This window comes from Pelobates fuscus, chromosome 2, assembly GCF_036172605.1.
Source record: "Pelobates fuscus isolate aPelFus1 chromosome 2, aPelFus1.pri, whole genome shotgun sequence".
NCBI lineage: Eukaryota > Metazoa > Chordata > Amphibia > Anura > Pelobatidae > Pelobates > Pelobates fuscus.
In genome coordinates, this window is record NC_086318.1 from 356096287 (window position 1) to 356119892 (window position 23606).

The following is a 23606-nucleotide window of genomic DNA, read 5'->3' on the forward strand; positions in this document are numbered from 1 at the left end:
AATACGTTTCCTGCACCTTTCAATAATAAAAAGACACTGACTGAACGTATACATGAGACCACATGATCTACAGCGAGGAAGACTGTACTGTACACCATCTACTACTGCATGCTCCTGTCAGGTAAAGTATACTAATGTATCCTGTTTCTTCCAGATACTGTATAGTACAGAAACGTTCTGTTTCTGCCAGATTAAGTATTGATTTAACTCTTCCATTGCCAGTGAGCTTTAGAGAACTGGAGTTGTTTGCTTTCACATTGATTTAAATGTAATCTGTTGAAATCAATTAAAATATACAATTTGTGAAGAAATGGGTGATTTGAAAATCATTGACTAAAGTATTCACCAAACATTAAAACATAATGTAGGGAAATTCCCTAATTCAGCTAAAACCACAATACTAATTTAAGCTGTAATCGTTCAATACACTGCAATTCATTCTTTAGGTAAAACAGTACAAGGTAGTTATATGTAACTTTAACCCCTTAAGGACCAAACTTCTGGAATAAAAGGGAATCATGACATGTCACACATGTCATGTGTCCTTAAGGGGTTAAAGGGTTACTCCAAGCGTCAAAACCACTACAGCCCGCTGTCGTGGTTATGATGCCAGAAGTACCCTGGCCCCTGGTAATGGGGCAAACTGTTTTGCAATGCCCATCTTCTGGCAGCAAAAGGGTTAAAATTGAAGCGTTTTATAGTGAAATCACTATTTAAATCACTGAAGTGGTCATGGTGCTTGGAGTAAACCTTTAAATAGTTTGCACACTTAAACCATGCTCAGGGGACAAAACACATGTCAAGACAAAACAAAAACTATACAAGAACTGCATATTTTTTTCCACATTCTTTTTTTAATGTTTTTGCAGACATAGAAATTATTTTTAAAAAGTGCAAAAATATTTATCTAAGTAACATTAAAAAAAAAACACCAAGCACCATAACCACAACAGCACACTTGAGTGGTTATAGTGTCAAGAATGCCACGGCATAGCAACCACTCCAACCCCCAACTTGTAAGAAGTCAACCTATTTTAGAGCAGACTGACTTCTTATCTGGAGTCTTTGGGGTGCCTCTCTTTGCCTCTGCTACTGACGACAGAGAGCCAGAAGCTCCTAAGCTGGTGCTTCAGTTAGCTCTTCCGAGCTGTAAGCCGATCAGTTGCTGTAGTTGTAATGGTGCTTGGAGTGTTTCTTTAATTACACTAACGAGCAATAAAAATGTACCCAGCACAGATAACCTTAAAGCAATGCAAACCATAAGACCTGATCAAAAGAGCAGGGCTCTCCAACCTGCGGCCCCCCAGATGTTGCCGAACTACAACTCCCATGATTCCCTGGCTATCTGCCTCATTAAAAGAATCATGGGAGTTGTAGTTCGGCAACATCTGGGGGGCCGCAAGTTGGACAGGCCTGGTCTAGAGTCTGAACAATAGGGAATCTCTTGCTGAGTTTTTGGAGGATTAGCCACTTGGCTTTAGTTAATTTTTTTCTGTTTTTGCCCACCACCTTTTGGTTATGGAGTTGGTTTGATAAGCATTTATTTATTTATTCATTCATTCAGATATTTATTATTTCTCTATGCTAATTAAGATTTCCAGCTGACACTCTCCTGACAAATTAATATTCCTACAGGAAGAGTGTTATTTGTTTTACATTTGCAACTCTGCCTTTAACAAGGGTCTGTCTCTTTACACTGACCCTCGCAGGGTCCTCCATATGCATTCAAGCATACATTACATACCTCAATATTCAGTACATGTTTCTGTTCGTTCAAGAAGTCCAACAGGATATTGAGTATCTGTCTACATTTCAAGTAGACTAGGATACAGATTGCATACGTTACCACGCAGATTTGGGATGTATCTATTATGCTAATAATTAGGTTAAGCCACTCCCCCCTCGTACATAGAAGCTCCTATGCTCATTCAGGGCGAAATTCACTACTAGTACAATTCAGCTTCTCATCTACATATAAGCATCACAGCATGCCTCTTTCAGCTTACGGTATTGGGCCCCTTACTAAGACATATTATTTTCTATACTATGTCATTCAATTTGGCTCCCCTAAATTGCAGGTGTCACAACTGACTGGATCAGGGTTATACCTGGCTCAAAGCTGTAGATAAGCAAAATATACATATCTACATATGTAAGTATATAGGTAGGTATATGGTGGGTGGGGGTGGGTGTACGCAAGTATATATTTTGAACTATTGCTTTCCCTGTCAAGTTGGTAATATGCAATTAAGTTGTCCTCGATTCCTATTTCAAAACTCAAGGGTCGTTCAATTATTCTTGCTCACCTATGTCATATCTTACGTGTCTATATGTGCCTCGAGCAGATCTTGACATATGCACTTCATGACAATACTGACTTGGTCAACTGCTATTAACTACTTTCTTGATATAGGACCATATCCCAGGAATTGACAACTTGTCACTGATCACGTATCTTGTTCTCCATTACAAGCTTTGTAAGAGTGTACATTTTCACGAGTTGGCTGGAATTTAATATTGTTTAACAAATTTCTGTCATCTTCTAAATTGGTTAGGCGTTAAACATCAAGTACTTTTCATCCACCCTCCATATTACCTATCCTCAGATATCTTGTCGGTCATGGTCCTATCTCATTGATGCAGCACCTTTCGAACCACACGCAATCATGACATAAATACCGCCACTTATTTAGCTTTCTTTGGTTCCTCAGTTTAAGAGAACTTACTATCATCTGTTCACTTCACTAGACTACATTAAGATATCTCAACATGAGAGACAAGACCACTACGTATTACCCTTCAGCCATACCAAATCTAGCCTAATCCCTCATTACACTACCTATAACCAGGGTCTGATTCCCTCCAATGACATTTAAAGGCACACTATAGTGTTAGGAATACAAAACTGTGTTCCTAACACTAAAGTTTCCCTATGCCTCTTGCTTCCACCCCTTCCCCCATGCATGAAATGGTAAAATAACCCTGTAAAGTTTAAACACTTCCAATGTTTGTAATACTGTTTGTTTTATTTATTTCCCAGGAGAATCAGAATTTTTTTTGTAACATTAACTCTACAATTTGACTCACAAGTAAGTGTTTATACTATTTATTTAATTTCAAAAAAGTGTACTATACTACTTACACACCATAATCAAAATGCTCTATCAGCACAGTCAGATAACCTATAAGCGAGCCTAAGGCACCCACCTAGGTATCAGACAGAACCTTTCTGTTGATGGACCAGTGGCCTTGTCACCTGCGATATGCAGAGAGGTGATGATTATATGTCTGTTGGTCCACACAATGTTTTAATGTGCCCAGCTAGTAAGTCAGGTCAGCTGAGTAGTGAGGTAATAAATTGTGGATGATGCAGCTAGTAGTATCTGTCTGAGCCCATGTCCCTGTATGAGGGACTGAAATTGTTAACCTGTCTAGGAACCAGTGAGATATAAATCCAACTCTGTGTAATAAACAGAAACGAACTGAAAAAAAAAAATAGAACTGTGGGACACACTCAGAATAGGTATTTTATAATGATATTGCTGATTTAAAAAAAAAAAAAAGTATATGCATATTGAACATAGTAACATTATCAGATTTGTTATTTGTATCATCTTCATGGTTACAAACATATGTAAATCACTTGAAAACATTGCTATGACAGCAAAGGGAACTCTCTTAGGTCGCTATAGAACTGGAATTAACGAAGCCCAACAGAAATATGGATGTGGTATGACTGTTTGTATATTGGATTTCATTATTGAAAAGTATTAAATGTGATTAGATTCAGTTAAAAAGGTTAAGTCAGTTTACACCTTCAGCCAATGTACTAAGCCCTGAACTGCAGGGCTTAGCTTAGGGGAGATAATAGAAGTTCCTCCTCAAGAACTTCTGGCCCTCAATGCCTGTCCCTCAGAGCAAATTAATCTGTATTGTATATAGTGCATTCAAAGCTTAAAATAATTAGTTTAACACCTTAAGGACCAAACTTCTGGAATAAAAGGGAATCATGACATGTCACACACGTCATGTGTCCTTAAGGGGTTAAAGTTTTAAATTCCCGCTTATTTTAAAGTGACACTGTAGGCACTATAACCATTTCATATCATTGAATTGGTTATAGTGCCTTCAAGTTCCCTGGCGCTGTTCCTCCATTTAGTGTTAAACCGGTTTTTAGCAGTTAAAACTAAATACATGTCTCTGGCCACCCCCAGCCCAGCCACTACTGGAGGTATTGCTAAGGCAGGGATTATACACTTCTTTCTAGCCATACCAAATCACCAAGAAATGGACTGATGCGATAGTCTGCAAGCGGTCAACTGGCACTTACAGACTCCCATTGCTCAGGCTAATACTTCCATGGTAGTCCAAGCAGCACAGAGGGGATGAACTGTCATCAACATTTCACTTAAAAAAAAAAAAATTTTATTTAATCAAATTTAATGAAACAACAATTTTCTTTAAATTATGTAAATGTATTCTTTTTTTTTTTTAGAATATTTTAAGTTTTTTTGTTTGTTTGCTTCTGTTGTTATTCGACCCACTGCCACCCAGCCCACCTTGCCAGCTGCCGCACTTTCGCATAGAGCAATTACAGAGGCAAACTAGTAATGATGAGTAGCAGTGGGTCAGAAAACAGTACAGCCTGACCCAAAATGACTGCTCAGCCAGATACAAAGTGAATTTTCCTCACAAACAAAAATCAACATACAGCATCTAAAATAATATAATTAAAGAATACTAATACAAATGTAAATTCCTAATGCTATAGTGCCCTGTTTGCTGTTTAGGTCACTGGGTCCAAGCGGTAGGGAGTAAAAAAGGTGGTTACTTTCCTTTTCTTCATATTGACTAATGTCTTTACAATCTCACAACGTTTATTCCTTGTTATATGTTCCCCTAAGAGAACTTAATATCTAAATGATGTAGATTGATTTTCTTAATATCACGTTCAATAACATCACTTTTGAATCTGGTTGAACAGCCATGTTGGGTCAGACAATACTGTTACCTGACCAATGGCCGCTCAACTAACATGCCTGGTCCAGCAGTTTCACAGCAATCACAGCGTCAGTTAAGGAAAGATGAGTGGCCGTCAATCAGAAAAGAGTAGAGTTTTCATGTTCACTTATGTCTTCATAATTTTACTTTCCATGTTACATGTTTGTTTTGATGTTGATTCCATGTTATATGTTTTCCTTAGTGAACCTAATACGGACAAAGTTCTCAGAGCTTACCCAGAGATTAGGAAGGGTAATTGCTAAACAGATTGCTGATGAGCTCTATGCACAATGCATCCTTTCTATGGATGAGATGGAGTTTGTACTTTCTGCAAAGGTAGATCAAGATGTCGCAAGAGAATTGGTTACTATGATTTTAAAAAAAGGGAATGAAGCCTGCATATGTTTTCTGAAATTGCTTGAAAATCGAGATTCACATTTCTATCACGATCTGATTGGACAAAGTGAGTATTATATCTAATATGTTTTATGCTAAAAAAAATAAAATCCCTGATTGCACTTGATGCCTTATTACAAATGTGATAAAAATATGAGATAATAAAAAAAAGTATTATTATTTTTATTAAATTGTGTTAAATATTGATAAATTGCAATTATACCCCTCCACAGCAAATCATATTATCCATCGATGTGTTGGGACCTCAGTAAAGGTCCTTTCATTAAACAAAATATGTATCATATTAATAGTTCCTTAAATGACTGGATATATTTTTTTATGCACACTTGCATTTTCTGATACTCATAGACTATTTTAAACCAGAGAAATTTAACATCAGCAACCCTTGCTTGGTTCCAACTTATTTTGTCACATTAATGCATTCTCTCTGTGACTGACCTTTTGGTATATTATTATTTCATCATAGTGATGTAATATGTGTAAATGACTGATTCTGTCTATAAACTCTGTGCTGTTTCTATGAACATTCTTAAATTGTGTTGACATCCATCCAGCAAGATTACCTGCTGTATGTAACATTGTGGAACAACTTGATTTACTAGTCCACAGAAATAAACCCAGCACCTGCAAAGACGAAGCAAGCCTATTCTATTATTTTCATAAGCATCAAATAAAATACTGTCCCCTAGACAAACAAAGTAGTGTCAACAGCTAAGTATCCCATTATTCCCTATCTTACACAATCCCTATTCCGACAGCATGTTCATAATCATATAAGTTAAAAGTGTCCACCAACCATTTACACTTCCATGATTTCTGTTGCTGATCCAAATGAAGGTGAAAACCCCAATTTGAGGTGATTTCCATTGTGTCCCTGAAAGGGGAAAAATCATTCTTCTCCACTCTTTCTCTGTGTACATCTGGTTAGCATTAGAAGATTGTATTTTTTGACCTCATTATTTTACATAATATTTTGTACATAGGATTTAGATAGTAAACCCTACTGCAATGTAGTTGCACATGACTATGACTGAGATGGGAAAAATCCGTTGTGGCCAAACCCTTCCCTCCCCTTCACCATCAATGTTTAACTGTCTCCCAGATATCTACCTGTTCTCCAAATGTTGTATCCCTTCCTGTAGACTAGATGTCCTCACAACAGTTCTGCTTAGGGAGTAGTAACTCCTCAGCTGCAATTGCTTCTATGGTGTAGGCCGTGGTCTACATGTAACGACTGTGACTTTAGTTCTCCAACTTTGATAGCACTTGTCATTAATCCAGAAGCAGCAATACTTTGGAAAACTAAATATGTAATTACCTACAATGCTCTCACTACTGTGTTGCTTGACTGTTGTGACAGTTTTACATGATAACCCAGTGGGAAAGATCTTGAATGGATGAAAGTACCTTACTTTCTTGTTGATCAGTTATAGAACTAATGTTTTCTCTCTAATGTCCCACTAATTTAGCAGCAGAATTATTTCTTGTTTAAAGGAATGCATTTTATTCTAGATAATAACAGACTGATTTCTAATTCTCTCATTAGATACGATGGGCATTGATACAAAAAAGGAATTAGAAGATTTGTCTAAATATTTAAAGAATTTATATCAATCCCCGTTGTTTCAAAAATTTAATCCTCTGGGGGACGAAACAGGTATTGATATCTTATTTGATTTGGAGACAACATTCAAAGATCCCTTGTTATGGGAAAAAGACACACTTAATCGCAAGAAGAAACAGCTGACCCTAGTGGAAATTTTAAACAAGCTCAGAAGTCCTTGTATTATTGAAGGAGAAGCAGGGAAAGGAAAAACAACTATTCTCAAGAGAATTGCTCTTATGTGGGCCACTGATGAATGTAAATCATTATCAAGTTACAAACTTGTTTTTTTTGTCACTCTTCGCAGTGCAAGTGATGCGCTGTATGAAACTCTAGATGACCAACTTTTTCCCATTAATTCACAATGGCAAAAAAAAAAGTTCATGGATGAAATATGGAAACTAGGGCAGGAGGTGTTGTTCTTATTGGATGGTTATGATGAATTTCAAGCTGACAGCTGCAAACAAATCGATGAACTTATAAAACAAAATCCCAGATTCAATAGTACAGTTATTGTTAGTACAAGAACAGAAACAATAGGGAAAGTTAGAAAATTTGGAGCTTTGATAGTTGAAACAAGTGATTTCACTGAAGAAAGTGCTAAAGAACTGATTGAAAATGTTCTGGTGGAAGATGAAGCTAAGGACTTGTTGGCCACTTTAGAGGATTCTATTTTCATTAAAAATCTCATGAAGACACCTTTGTTTGTAGTAATAGCCTGTGCCTTACGGATGGGGGAAAAAGATTTCCAGATGAACACCCAAACAGCTTTGTTCTGCACTTTATACGAACTGATGATTGAAAGAGGCAAGTACAAAACTAGTAAAATAAAAAAACATATTGTAAAAGAGAACATCAAGTGCTGTGGAAACTTGGCTTTAAGAGGATTGTTTGATCATATGTTTGACTTTCGAGAGGATCACTTGCCCGATATCCAAGAAGATGTGTTGTTGAATATTGGCCTCTTGAATAAATATACTGCCCAGAGACATAGACCTACTTACAGATTCTTCCATAAATCCTTCCAAGAATATGTCGCAGGAAGAAGACTCTCTCAGTTGCTATGTTCTGAAGAGACAAGATATGTTAATGAAGGGCAGTCATACTTGAACAGAATAGACTCCATTCACGATATTACTAATAAGTACAGCAATCTACTTTTATATACTTGTGGATCATCCAAGACAGCCACTCATAAAGTTCTAAACCACATTGTTGCAGTATGCAACAAAGATATTACTAGCAACAGTATTGATTTAGCTGAGTTTGGAGTTAATCTTTTTTATGAAAGCTCAACCAAAACAGAGTTGAGTAACGAATTTAAATCACTTTTTGCAGATAAATATTTATACATTAACACCAACAACATATCATCCCAGCATTTTGAATTCTTTGAGCACTTACCAAATTGTCTAAGTGCATTGGAAATTATCAAGTTGGAGTTATCTGGAATTTGTGAAAGTAACCCTTCAAAACAAAGAACTCCAAACGATCAGATCAGCACTTACATTTCTGAAAAGGCAGTAAAACTATTTTTTAATTGGAATCAAAATCTACAGACACTAGAAGTCACACTTAAGAACTTTGATAAGCTAAATAGACAAGACATACGGTACCTTAGTAAAATATGCTGCTCGGCTAGACGCCTGAGACTCAAGATAAAAAATAGTGCAGGAGTCACTGGTGCTATTACAGGCATTCTGGAGTCTTGCAGAAACCTGCAAGATCTAATTGTTGACCATACACCACTTTGTATTGAAGATGAGAGAAGAATTGCAGACATGACAGTAATAAGAACATTAAGTATTTCCAATAGACAACTTCAACACCAACCAGGTAAACAAATGTGTCTTTCTTTTGTTCTTTCTCCTGAGACTTTATGAAACAATAAGTACTTATAGTTGCTTAGACATAAACCAACCTAGTCATTAATCAGTAACAGATAATTTAAACCTGTACACATATCTATATATAATCTAGTAATCTGTGAGTTTTTGTTCCCCCTCCTCAAAAATAACAAACAAAAAACATAGACCTAAAAAACACCTATGGTTTATTTCCATGCTTGTTGGTAAAAAAAAAAAAAGGATCTTATTTGTTAATACCAACAGACAGTAAATGTTTGCATCTAAAATAAGTGTTTACTTGGGTCCACCTTTGTATTTAAGTCTGCAAGTTACTTGGGTCCACCTTTACTTTCCGACCTCCACTTAGCGTTTTCCGTTACAAAAATGTACGTCAAGAAAAAGAACTCCAATTATTTGTTATAGCAATTCCAATATGACACTTTAAACTGTGGTGATTATGGTGTCCTAGTGAATTTGCTTTGAGAACACCAGCAATTTTATAATGTTCTGAGGATAGGTGCTATAGCCAGGACAGTATAAAATATTAGTTCAGTGCATGCACACTTTATTTGCTTTAACTGTTATACACCAGTCTTGACAAACTTCACAATTCTCTAAAACAGGGTTCTCCAAACTCTGGCCCTCCAGATGTTGCTGAACTACAACTCCCATGGTTCTTTGAATAAAATAGACAGCCAGAGAATCATGAGAGTTGAAGTTCAGTAACATGTGAACTGCTCTCTAACCATTACTTTTTCTAAATTAAGAGTGCAACAAGGTGGACATTGCATACAATATTTTACATGTATAGAAAGCACATGCAGCAAGAATATTTTACATTTTATTATGAACAATAGTATGTATATTTGATTATTAATTAGATATCTTTTATAGATGGTCTTCTCTGTGGAATATGTAAATTAGTGAACATTGAAAAATTAATTTTAGAAAACATAAAAATGGTTGAGAAGGATGCACAAATACTTGGTGAGTATCACAATGTTTTATTAATGTATATAAATATTTTTGGACATGGACATGAATATTGTTATGTTATCAATAGTTTGCAACCTGTTATTACTCAAAATTCCGAATTTGCAACACACACAGATCCCTTTTAAAAGGATAGTTCTTAACATTATAATGTTAAATAGTCCCCCCCCCCCCCCCCCCCCCCCCCCCAAAAAAAAAATATATACATTATCTGTAGGTTGTAGGTTGTTTTAATACAACAAAATACAGAGCTATCAAATGTAAAACAATTGCTACACAATATCTCTTCCTGTTTGGAAAAAGTAAGCCCAGTATTAAATCAGCAAAAAATAAAATGAAATAAAATAAGTAATTATATTTACAGCTGAATTACACAAACTCAGGAATAGCTCAAATACATTTTCTTTCTTTCTCTCGGTTGCAGAATGTTTATCCAGATTTGTTGTACAGCATATGTGTAAAAGAGGTTATGCCTCATAAACTATACTGCACTCATATATAAGACATATTATAGGGCATTTTGATATGTTCTTGTAGTGTCTGTGTAATATAGAGGTATGCAGCCCGCTTGTCACTGTTTCACTGGGCAGTATTATTATGCATAAGCCTATTCTATTGCTATGTATGTTATCTTTAGTATAAAAATAAATGTGTATAAAATGTTTTATGGCTATCTGTTATGTAGCTGTCTGATAGCCCTGTGGTTTGTGAGAGAGTAAAATATTTTAATCCAATCTTACTCACTCATATTGGTAATTCAAATATAAAATCATTTCGTACTAAAATTGTTTTTATTAAATTTACAGCTGAAGGTATTGAAAAATTAAGCAAATTAAAAATGTTGAATTTATCCATTTTGCCTGAAATTGGGAAAGGCATTGAATACATAGCTCGAGCTATTGCATCCAGCTGTCCACAGCTTGAAGAACTCAAGCTATCTAACTGCAGTTTGACTGGGAATGCACTGAAGATTATTTGTAAGTACTAGGTTCCTAATGTTTTACAATACATCCTTATCTTCTATTGCAATAACTAGTGGATACATTTAGTGTGTAACCATAAAACATTTAGGGGAAGAAATTACTGCTCGTGGTAAAATACAAAAAAATGTTTTTTTGTTAGGCCAATTATTGGTTTTCCGAACAAAAAGTTTCACATTTTACTATGGCGTTTAACTCCAGTAGTGGTGTAAAGCTTTTTGGACAATAGAGGTACAAAAGTACAGTTAAAGTTGTGTTTCTTGCTGACGATGACTCTAGCGTGTGCAAAATGGCACTTGCTAAAACTAACATCAAAAGAAAGGAAATTACAAAAAATAAAATATTAATGTTTATTATTGGTTCTGATAAATGCAGTCATATGCAAGAAAATTATTCTCCAAAAAACCCTGTTTATGATGGACCATGTGTGGTATGGGTTTCCTTTTCTGATTTCGGATGTTTAGGTTTTCTTTAAAAGAGGAGATAGTGGTCATCCCCGTTGAATATCATCGGACATATTAAATAACATAGAGTAGAATATTGAGAGACATATTAAAGGACCACTATAGTGCCAGGAAAACATACTTGTTTTCCTGGCACTATAGTGCCCTGAGGGTGCCCCCACCCTCAGGGTCCCCCTCCCGCCGGGCTGGATGGAGAGAAAGGGATTAAACTTACCTCTTTCTCCAGCGCCGGGCGGGGAGCTCTCCTCCTCCTCTCTGCCTCCTCGGCAAGAGCCGCATGCGTATTCAGCCAGTCTCATAGGAAAGCATTAACAATGCTTTCCTATGGACGCTGGCGTCTTCTTACTGTGATTTTCACAGTGAGAAGCGCGGAAGCCCTCTAGTGGCTGTCAATGAGACAACCACTAGAGGCTGGATTAACCCTAATATAAACATAGCAGTTTCTCTGAAACTGCTATGTTTATAGAAAAAAGGGTTATCCCTAGATGGACCAGGCACCCAGACCACTTCATTAAGCTGAAGTGGTCTGGGTGCCTATAGTGGTCCTTTCTAAATTCTAAATTAAACCGAATTTGCAATAAGGGAAGTGTAAACATTAGATGACTCTTTACAGGAAGTGTTTAAGAAGGCTTTGCAAGTCACATGCAGGGAGGTGTGACTAGGGCTACATAAACAAAGTGATTTAACTTGTAAATGACGGAGAATTTAGCAGTAAAACATCAGGGGCATGATTTATACACCAAAGCTGCCTTATTAAGCTAAAGTTGTTTTGGTGACTAGTGTTCCTTTAACCCCTTCAGGACCGGCCTGTTTTTGCGATGTTTGTACGTTAAGGACCAGAGCAGTTTTAACACTTTTGTGGTGTTTGTGTTTAGCTGTAATTTTCCGCTCTCTCATTTACGGTTCCCATACAAGTTATATATTGTTTTTTTCACGACAAGAAGGGCTTTCTTTACATACCAGTATTTATATTATGTCATATATTGTATTTAAAAAAAATAATAAAATATGGTGAAAAATAAAAAAAAAAACATGTTTTTGGACTTTTACTTGAAAAATCTTTTACTTATCTACAAAAGCTAATGAAAAAAACTGCTAAATAGATTCAAAATTTTGTCCCGAGTTTAAAAACACCCAGTGTTTACATGCTTTATTGCTTTTTTTTGCAAGTTATAGGCCTATAAATACAAGTAGGAAATTGCTGTTTCAATATATATATATTTTAAATGTATCAATAGTGACATTGTTACACCGTTATCTGTCATAAATCCCCGAAACACACCTAACATGTACATATTTTTTAAAGTAGACAACCCAGGGTATTCAAAATGGGGTATGTCCAGTCTTTTTTAGTAGCCACCTAGTCACAAACACTGGCCAAAGTTAGCATTTATATTTGTTTGTGTGTTAAAAATGCAAAAACCGCTAACTTTGGCCGGTGTTTGTGACTAAGTGGCTACTAAAAAAAGCTGAACATACCCCATTTGCAATACCTTGGGTTGTCTTCTTTTGCAAATGGTATGCCATCATGGGGCTAATTCTCATTCCTTGGCTACCATACGCTCTCAAAGGCAACCTAACCAATCTGACAAATTTCAATAAAAAAAAAAAAAGTAAAATCAAGCCTTATATTTGACCCTGTAACTTTCACAAACACTATAAAACCTCTACATGTGGGGTACTGTTATACTCAGGAGACTTCGCTGAACACAAATATTAGTGTATCAGAACAGTAAAATATATCACAGCAATAATATCCTCAGTGAAAGAGCTGTTTGTGTGTGAAAAATGCAAAAAACTTCACTTTCACTGACAATATCATCGCTGTGATATGTTTTACTGTTTTGAAACACTAATATTTGTGTTCAGCGAAGTCTCCCGAGTAAAACAGTACCCCCATGTACAGGATTTAGGGTGTCATAGAAAGTTACAGGGTTAAACACAGTGCTAGCAAATTAAATTATCTGGACTTTTGGCCTGGGTTGGCAGGCAGGTCCCTCAAATTGCAATCATTAAAATTACTTAATTAGGTAAAAATATTACATAAATATGCACGTAGAATTTTAATATATATACATATTTATATATTTGACGTCTACGTGTATATTTATGAAATTATTTATGTAATTATGTATGTGGACATATGTATATTTCGTATTATTTTTATTTATTTATTTATTCATAGATATATATATCATTACATTCTAAGTGTATTTTGATATAAATATATATATATCAATATCAAAATACTGTTAGAATAAAACTGAATATATAGATATAATTTTTTTTTAATTATTAAAAATTATTTTTATTTTTTGTTATTTATTTTTATTAACATATTATTTGTATTTTATAATAATATATATATACCATATATATAGTTATTATATATATTGTATATATTCGTGTGTAATTTAAATATAAGTGTATTTTTATAATTATATACGTATATATAAATATAAAAATACACTTAGTGTGACATTATATATATATGATATATATACATATATTATATATAGGTATATATAGATATAATACATGTATATATAGCATATATATATATACACATATTATTATTTTTTTCACACTTATTACTTTATTTTAAAACTTTATTTGTGATTTTTCACTTGCAGGGAGACTGCCTGTCAGCACAGACAGTCCCCCTGCAGGCAGATACAAAGACCCCTATTGCGGTCATGTGATCGAGTGAGGGTCCTGATCTGCCGAGGGGGGGCTGCCCGGGCAGACAGGCAACCCCCCTGGACCGGGAGGAGAGCTGATCGCCGCCGTGGGACCGACGGCGATCAGGTAAGTAGCCCAAAACCGTTATGACGGTTCAGGACCGTCAGCGGTCCAAACGCACGTTTTACCGCTGACGGTCCTGAACCGTCAGCGGTCCTTAAGGGGTTAAGCATTTGTCTGGTGAGTGTCTCTTATGCCCTTTTTATAAAGAAATCAAATGCATTTTTTACAATCTGTAATATTCCACACCGTTATAAATACATTCAATACATTTAAGCTCACATGTGATGCATGTTTCTAATCATAAATTAATATTCTCACAATTTTTAATATTTTTATAGCTCAGAATTTGAAAACATTGCCTAAAATTGCCGTGCTTGATTTCTCTGAAAACTATTTAGAAGAGGATGAAAGTCAGTCAATGGAAGAACTTGGTAGGCCTCTAAAAACATTTTTGTACGTTTCAGATTCAATATAAGGTATATATACTAAAGAAATAATAATTTCTGTTTGGTTACAGTGAAAGCTTTGATCTATCTGCCCACACTGAAAACACTTTTGCTGCCTGGAGGTAGTGATGTGAAACTTTGCCTAGATGCATTACTGTTTCAACTTCGGAAGGCAACGGGTTTGTCAAAACTTGCAATTAAAAGATGGAACCTGGCAGACACTGACATGATAAAATTAGGTAAGCCCATTTAAAATGTGTAGGCATACACTGAACAAAATTATAAGCGCAACTCTTTTGTTTTTGATTTTTTAATGAGCTGAACTCAAAGATCTAAGACTTTTTCTATGTACACAAAAGGCCTATTTCTCTCAAATATTGTTCACAAATCTGTCTAAATCTGTGTTAGTGAGCACTTCTCCTTTGCCGAGATAATCCATCCACCTCACAGGTGTGGCATATCAGGATGATTAGACAGCATGATTGATACACAGGTGTGCCTTAGGCTGTCCACAATAAAAGGCCACTCTAAAATGTGCAGTTTTATCACACAGCACAATGTCACAGATGTCACAGATTTTGAAAGAGCATGCAATTGGCATGCTGACTGCAGGAATGTTCACCAGAGCTGTTGCCCGTGAATTGAATGTTCATTTCTCTACCATAAGCCGTTGCCAAAGGTGTTTCAGAGAATTTGGCAGTACATCCAACCAGACTCACAACTGCAGACCACATGTAACCACACCAGCCCATGACCTCCACATCCAGCATCTTCACCTCCAAGATCGTCTGAGACCACTGTGGCAGGCTGGCCGGGTCTTGGGTCATAAACAACAGAAATAGTTTTTTCTTCCAATATAAGGAAAGCTTTATTTAGCAAGCAGGCCCCAATTGAGCCACAGCAAAACATGAAACCCCCCAAAAAACTCCTACTCCACACTGGAGACTAACTAACATAGAGTACCCGTTCTATGCTACTGGGCAGCTAAGATGAACCCAGTAGTTTAACAAATACAAATAAAGGCTTGCAAAATACATTTTTGTTCCCATACAGTTTCAGCAGTCTTTTTGACTCACAGTCTCTCTGTCTCCGCCGCAGCTCTTCACAGGAGAGACTGATTTCCCTCTGCATAGGGTTTATGTAGCTCCCTAATTGATGTACTAGAGCAACCTGATTTTTAACCCCTCTAGTCAGGGAACACTGAAAGTGCCATTCTGGGGCTAATATAGCAGTGTTCCCTCACACTGCCACACCAGCCACCCGGACAGCTGCTGCAACAATCGGTTTGCATAACCAAATAATTTCTGCAGTCGTCGTAACCGACTTCAGTGGGCAAATGCTCACATGCGATGGCTTCTGGCACTTTGAAGAGGTGTTCTCTTCAGATAAATCCTGGTTTTCACTGTACAGGGCAGATGGCAGACAGCGTGTATGGCATCATGTGGGTGAGCGGTTTGCTGATGTCAATGTTGTGGATCGAGTGGCCCATGGTGGCGGTGGGGTTATGGTGTGGGCAGGCGTATGTTATGGACAATGAACACAGGTGCATTTTATTGATGACATTTTGAATGCACAGAGATACCGTGACGAGATCCTGAGGCCAATTGTTATGCCATTCATCCACGACCATTACCTCATGTTGCAGCATGATAATGCATGGCCCCATGTAAGGATATGTACACAATTCCTGGAAGCTGAAAACATCCCAGTTCTTGCATGGCCAGCATACTCACCGGACATGTCACCCATTGAGCATGTTTTGGGATGCTATCAATCGGCGTTTACGACCGTGTACAGTGTGTTCCAGGTCCTGCCAATATCCAGCAACTTCATACAGCCATTGAAGAGGAGTGGACCAACAACAACACAATCAACAACCTAATCAACTCTATGCAAAGGAGATGTGTTGCCCTGCGTGAGGCAAATGGTGGTCACACCAGATACTGACTAGTTTCCCCCCGTTCCCCCTCAATACAGTAAAACTGCATTTTAGAGTGGCCTTTTATTGTGGCCAGCCTAAAGCACTCCAGTGGAATAATCATGCTGTCTAATCAGCATCTTGATATGCCACACCTGTGAGGTGGATGGATTATTTCGACAAAGGAGAAGTGCTCATTAACACAGATTTAATTTGAGAGAAATAGGCCTTTTGTGTACATAGAAAACGTCTTAAATCTTTAAATTCAGCTCATAAAAAATGGGGGCAAAAACAAAAGTGTTGCATTTATAATTTTGTTCAGTGTATATATATATATATATATTCATTGGATATATAAAAATATCCAATGTAAAAATAGAAAAAATCTGACAGTAAGCATGCCAAAGTGATGAATAAAGGAGTGAGAGTGAAGAAATAGAAAACATGTATTTCAAAAACATGTGAAATGATTATATGAATGAAGTGAAAAAAAATGTAGCACACAAAAGTGGTTTAAACTGTCAGTAATACATAAGGGTATTATACATCATATATACCTGTATCCCAAAACGGGATCATACAGTATAATCCATAAAGTATACATATATGAAACATGATTTTAAGAATTGTGTAACTATACAAATGAATATTAAGCTTATATAGTGTGTAGAGAAGATAAATGCCCCCACTCTGGGACATCATATGAATTCAAATATCTTGTTCAATATAAACTAAATAAAATTATAATATGTATATAACTGTACCCATGACTAATAAGTATAGATGAAGAGACAAAAAATAAAATAAAGAAAAAATAAAAAACTATAAAAAATAATCTCAATCCGGGGCATACCATCTTATCTTATATATGATGACAATTATAAACAAGACAAAAATATAATAATAATTCAGCCATATAATATCATCCTATCTTGCGGGAGGAAAACAACATAAACTTAGACACATTAGAGGAACATTGAGTATACTATATTTTCATTAAGTCCAGTCCCTGGGGGGCCACTGTATCCAATTTATGAATCCAAAATGCCTCACGCTGTAAAATAAATTTAGATCTATCAACCCCATGAGGGACATGATCAATTGCTATAATAAGTAGTGTGGGCAAACACTGTTCGGTTGCCAGAAAGTGTTTAGCCACTGGTTTATCAGTCCTTAGGTCACGGAAGACTGTCATAATCCCTGACCGATGTCCTCGAATTTGGTCTCTAATGGTCAGGTCTGTCTTCCCTACATAGGACAGTCCGCAGGGACAAGTGATCATATAGATCACATGATCTGCTGCTGCTGATCATGTGGCTGCATGTAAAGCAGCCAGAGCGATTAAAACATCCTTTTGTTCTTTAGTGTGGAGGTTAGTGTGGAGGTTTTTTAAAACACTGTATGGCAAGCATGACAAACATGCGGCCCACAGTGAACATATTTGCGGCCTGTCTGCCCTGGGGCCGCTTTCTGCTGTGACTGCGACAGAAAAAATATTTCCAGATTCTTGCTCTCCCAGCCACAAGAGGACAGAGTGTCTGTGTGTCTGCTGAGCAGACCAGAGCAGCTACTCCCCCTTCCCTCCTGCTCGCAGTGCCAGAGGAGCTTCTGGGCTGGAGCTGGAACTGAAGGACAGACAGCAGATTGTAAGGTAGGAGAAAGGGGCTTGGGGTAGGGGGGCACTGTATTAATTTGAGGAAGAGAGGGGGCACTGTATTAATTTGGGGGAGGGATGGGGCAATCTATTATTTGAGGGAGGGAGCACTCTATTAATTTGAGGGAAGGGAACTGTATTAATTTGAGGGAGGGTGGGGGCACACTATTAATTTGAGGGGGGCACTGTATTAATTTGAGGGAGGGAGGACAGTGTATTAATATGAAGGAAGGGGCACTGTATTAATTTAAGGGAGGAAGTGCAGTGTATTAATTTGAGGGAGGGGCACTCTATTAATTTGAGGGAGGGAGGGATGCAGTGTATTAATTTGGGGGGGCACTCTATAATATCAGGGGTGCGCTCTCAGGTCTTGTGAAAGTAAATCGTGAATTAATAGCAAAAAAAGTTTACATCTGTAATACGATCGACGTTTTGACCCCTAAGGGTCTTTTTCAAGATCACAGAGTTTACAGTAATGTGACATTATATGCATAAAGCAATAAAACACTTACCAATCAAATGAGTGACAAAATATATATAAATAAATAAATATATATAAATGAAACCAAGAGGGCTGCACTCACCTGAATGAGGTACATTAACGTTGTAGCAGGATTATGCAATATATGTTCATATAATGTAACAAAAACCTCCATTATTTTTTGCCTTGGTGAGGTGTTTTTAAATAAAACTATTACAATCTGTAAGATTTTAAATCATTGTTTAGTAAATAAGCGAGTGTGCTGGATTGTGTATTTTGTATGATAAATATATATATATATATATATATATATATATATATATCTTTCTTATCTACCAATTTTAAAGTGGTTTCACATCCAATGTGCAATTTAATATATAAGTAATTCAAAACCCATTCCAACGAATAACATTTATTTCCACAGAACCCTAAAGAATATAATAAATAAAAGTTATTTATTTGAACTACTTATTTTTTCTTACAATGCTCTTGCTTCTGATTAGCTTACTCATACGCAACAATTTTAACCCCTTCCCGCCGTTACGACGTACCATGCCGTCACGCATTAAATGGGCTTTAAAGCCGTTGCGACGGCATGGTACGCCGTAACGGCTTGCAGCCCCAGGAGGTATGATTTACTTACCTCTGCCGCGATCCTCTTCTGGGGGACTGCCTGACAGCCCAGGCAGCCCCCTTCCGGCAAATGAGGCCCCCGGGGGCCATGTGATCGCTCTCAAAGAGCGATCACATGGCCCCCCTATAGCTGGCTATGGATCTGCCAGCAGGGGGACTGTTTGAAATATCAGACAGTCCCCCTGCTGGTAGGAGGTGTAAAAAAAATAAATTAGACATGTGTAAAAATAAAATAAATATAATTTTATATATATATAATATGTATATATATATTTATATATAATATATATACATATTATATATATGTAACGTCATACAAAGTGTATTTTAATATTAATATAAGTATATATATTAATATTAAAATGCACTTAGAATGACGTTACATATATATAATATGTATATATATTATATATATATAATAGATGTACATATATATATTATATATAAATATGTATAATTAAAATAATAAAATAAATAAATAAAATATTGAAACAAAATTTAATATAAATTATATATGCATATGTAATTTCATTCTAACTGTATTTTGTTATTAATATATATATATCGGTAACAAAATACACTTAGAATGACATTCTATATATATCTATCTATATATAAAATACAAATAACCGCAAATATATATATATATAGATAAATACATATAATTACATAAAAAATTACATTAGTATACACGTAGAATTTAAATACCTTTAAATGCATATATATTAAAATTCTACGTGTATATTTAAATAATCTTTTAACGTAATTATGTGATTTGATTAATTAAAATTTGATTGACATGCCTGACAACACAGGGAGAAAGTGCAGAGAATTTAATTCGCAAGCACTATATGTGACCCTGTAACTCTCCAAGACAACATAAAACCTGTACATAGGGGGTACTGTTTTACTCAGGAGACTTCGCTGAACTCAAATATTAGTGTTTCAAACTGGTAAATTGTATTACAACGATGATATTTTAAGTAAAAGTTACTTTTTTCGCATTTTTTACAAGCGAACTGCACTTTTATGGTCTATATTATTGTTGTAATATGTTTTACTGTTTTAAAACACTAATATTTGTGTTTAGTGAAGTCTCCCGAGAATAACAGTACCCCCCATGTACAGGTTTTATGATGTTTTGGAAAGTTAGAGAGTCACATATAAGGCTTGCATTTCATTTTTTTCACATTGAAATTTGCCAGATTGGTAATGTTGCCTTTGAGAGCGTAAGGTAGCCCAGGAATGAGAATTACCCCCATGATGGCATACCATTTGCAAAAGTAGACAACCCGAGGTATTGCAAGTGGGGTATGTCCAGTCTTTCTTAGTAGCCACTTAGTCACAAACACTGGCCAAATATTCGTTTTTTGCTTTTTTCACACAAAAACAAATATGAACGCTAACTTTGGCCAGTGTTTGTGACTAAGTGGCTACTAAAAAAGACTAAACATACCCCACTTTCAATACCTTGGCTTGTCTACTTTTTCAAATGCTATGCCATTATGGAGGTAATTCTCATTCCTGGCTACCACACCGTCTCAAAGGTAACATTACTAATCTGGAAAATTTCAATTTAAAAATGGAATGTTCTATATTTGACCCTGTAACTTTCCAAAACAACATAAAACCTGTTAATGGGGGATACTGTTGTACTCGTGAGACATCGCTGATTACAAATATGTGCATTTATTTGCAGTAAAACCAGTATTATGACATTCACAGTTAAAATGTCAGACGGAAATGCAAATTTTAAAAAAAATCTTATTTTCTCACATTTTTTTCAATTTTGTTCATAATAAATTATGTTCCATATATGAATAGTGAATGATAGATTAAAGCCCTGTTTCTCCTGAACAAAATTATATATAATAAGTGTGGGTGCATATAATTTGAAAGAGGGGAACTACGGGTGAACAGACATATAGCGCAAATTCCAGTTTTTGTTTACGTTTTGTTTTGATCAGAACGTTCACTATTGACTCCGTCCTGAAGGGGTTAAGTGGACTATTAATGAGTAATATTTTACAGTCAATCAGAAGGAGGGGGTGTGATCATGTTGTTGCAGTTGCAAATGTTGGTCATCTAAGGCAATCCCTCAGGTACTAATGCACCCCTTCTCTACATTGTCGCTTAATAGAGTCTGGCTGAGTAAGTTGCAGCAGAGGCTATGCCAGTTCATCAGTCCCTATCAAGGCCCAGAAAGTCTTAATGCAGTGTAAGAAAATAAGTGCCCCCCTTAACTGAACTCACATTGAAACTGACAATTATTTAAAACTGATGGTTACAATGTGTTCCTTTTTCTGGGTCTTCTTATAACCTGTTTTAGTGTATTTACATATGGTTAGGGTCAAATTCTAAAGTCTAGGGTCTAATTCACTAAGTGTAATTAACATGGATATCTTTCTCAACAACACTAGAAAGGTTTCTGATGCACATTCCGGGAAAAGGTCAAAATGATTGCGTATTTTTGCTTTATCTTTTGTGTAGAATAGATTTACATGGCATTTCTCTACTGGACCTCATTGTGAGTGAGATCACACTGATATGTAAATGAAATAGATTCCCTTTGTATAGGTACACTATAAACTGTACAGTCTTGTGTTGATAGATACCGGGGTAATAAGTAACAGAAGAGAAGGCTGTTTACATCCTTGTGTTTTCTGACTGTTATCTCATAAAATTGTTTTGCCTCATCTTCTAAGCTATATTTCAACAGGCGTATAGGTATCTGGTGTAACATTGTAGAACTTTTTATTGTGCCAAGCCCAATTTAACACAAGTACTGCTCATGTCGGGGACCTGTTTTATTTATTTATTTTAATATGAAACATTACTACTTTGTTATGTTATTTTAATTATTTCTGTCAAGACGTTCAGTCAGTTTTGTAGGTGAATTTCTGATCATGTGAAAATTTACAAGAGAAACCTCACTGACATTTCATAAACTGCAGTATATTCAGTAGATCATTTACAATATCACACTGTCTTGTTTGCAGCTACCCATTTTAGGAATGAATCTAAAAAGCTTGAATTTCTGGACTTGTCGAATAACCGTGCAACGAGTGACGGATGGATTGCCTTAATGGACGTACTACAAAATCTAACAAAACTCACATACTTAAACTTCAGTACAGAGAATTTGTTTACACCAGATTCAGTCTTGGTGGCAAAACTGAGTTGTGTAATTTCTGACTTACAGTTTTTATGCACAATGGAACTGAATAATTGGGAGCTGGATACTTTTGACTTGGACAGAATCAAAAAATCTAAAAATATGATCCATAGGCAAGAAGAGACAGGTGTCCACATTTTTTCAAGCTGTTAACTTAGAAGTTGAAAGCAGATAACAGTGTTTTTTCTTTTTGTAATAATATTCATATAATTAATCTAAAGCAGCAGATACTTGAGCTGATTTTTGCAATGTTTCTACAAATAAAGGAGTATTCACTAATTGAGAATAATCAGGAATTCAAAATGAATAGAAGGTGAATTTAAAATTTAAGGCCAAAATTACAACATAGTAACTTTAAATGGCTCTTATAAAATTGTATCCACCCATTGCTGCATTATTATTTTAGTGTTACTGAGTTAGAGAGCAATAATATAGAGCAACCATAGGCACCACATTACAACTAGTTGTGTAGCCAGAGAAAAATAAATACCTAAATATCATTTTGATTCTATATCAGGCGAAAGGGAACTGCCCCCGTATAAGAGCAGTAGAATGGGTAATAATCAAGATTTTAGACTTATCAGTATTTAATTCAAAGTTGGACAGGAAACCATTTTCACGAAAAACTTTTAGAATATTTGTCAATGAAAAATGTGGGTTCCCAATCATAAACTTAACATCATCTATGTATGCAGCAACTTTATGTCCTATTCCGAGAAAAGAGAAAAATACCATCCAAATGTCTCAATATTTAATTTGGAAACTATATCAGGTGAAGGGGAATTGTCCCCGTATAAGAGTAGACTGGGACTTAGTAAGAGTTATGTTTAAGATTTTGGACTAATCAGCATTTAATTTAAGGTTGGACATTAAACCATATTCACAAAAAGCTTTCATAATATTTGTCAATGAAATTTGTGGGTTCCCATACATAAGAATAACATCATATGTGTATGCAGCTACTTTATGTTTTTCTCAAGATGTACCACCATCTATTCTGACCTCTTCAAAGAATGGCTTTAGAAAAAACCCAAGCAGGAAATGGGACAGCGGAGAGCCCAGTGTGTACCATTGCTGATTTTGAAAGAGCTCCATACATACTAACCCAGGCAGTGAGGATAGTGTAGGGCAGGGGTGCACAAAAGGTAGATCCCGAGATGTTATAGAACTACAACTCTCTTGATGCTTTGCATACCTTTGGAATGCTTTTAGAATGACATCATGTAAGCTGTAGGTTTAAAACATCTAG

General features: G+C 35.9%; 1 protein-coding gene across 2 annotated transcripts; it reads left to right on the forward strand.

Moving 5' to 3' along the window:
* LOC134585881 (NLR family CARD domain-containing protein 4-like) lies at positions 1–23169 on the forward strand. Of its 2 annotated transcripts, none has more exons than XM_063441365.1 (9): positions 1–126; positions 3041–3089; positions 5204–5464; positions 6965–8857; positions 9763–9855; positions 10668–10838; positions 14389–14481; positions 14568–14735; positions 22182–23169. In XM_063441365.1, coding segments are annotated over exons 2-9 (3009 nt in total). In that variant the 5' UTR covers positions 1–126; positions 3041–3088; the 3' UTR covers positions 22511–23169. The 2 variants fall into 2 exon arrangements, with proteins under 2 accessions (XP_063297435.1, XP_063297434.1); XM_063441364.1 differs by having other exon boundaries at positions 1–121.
* The last annotated feature ends 437 nt before the right edge of the window (positions 23170–23606 follow it).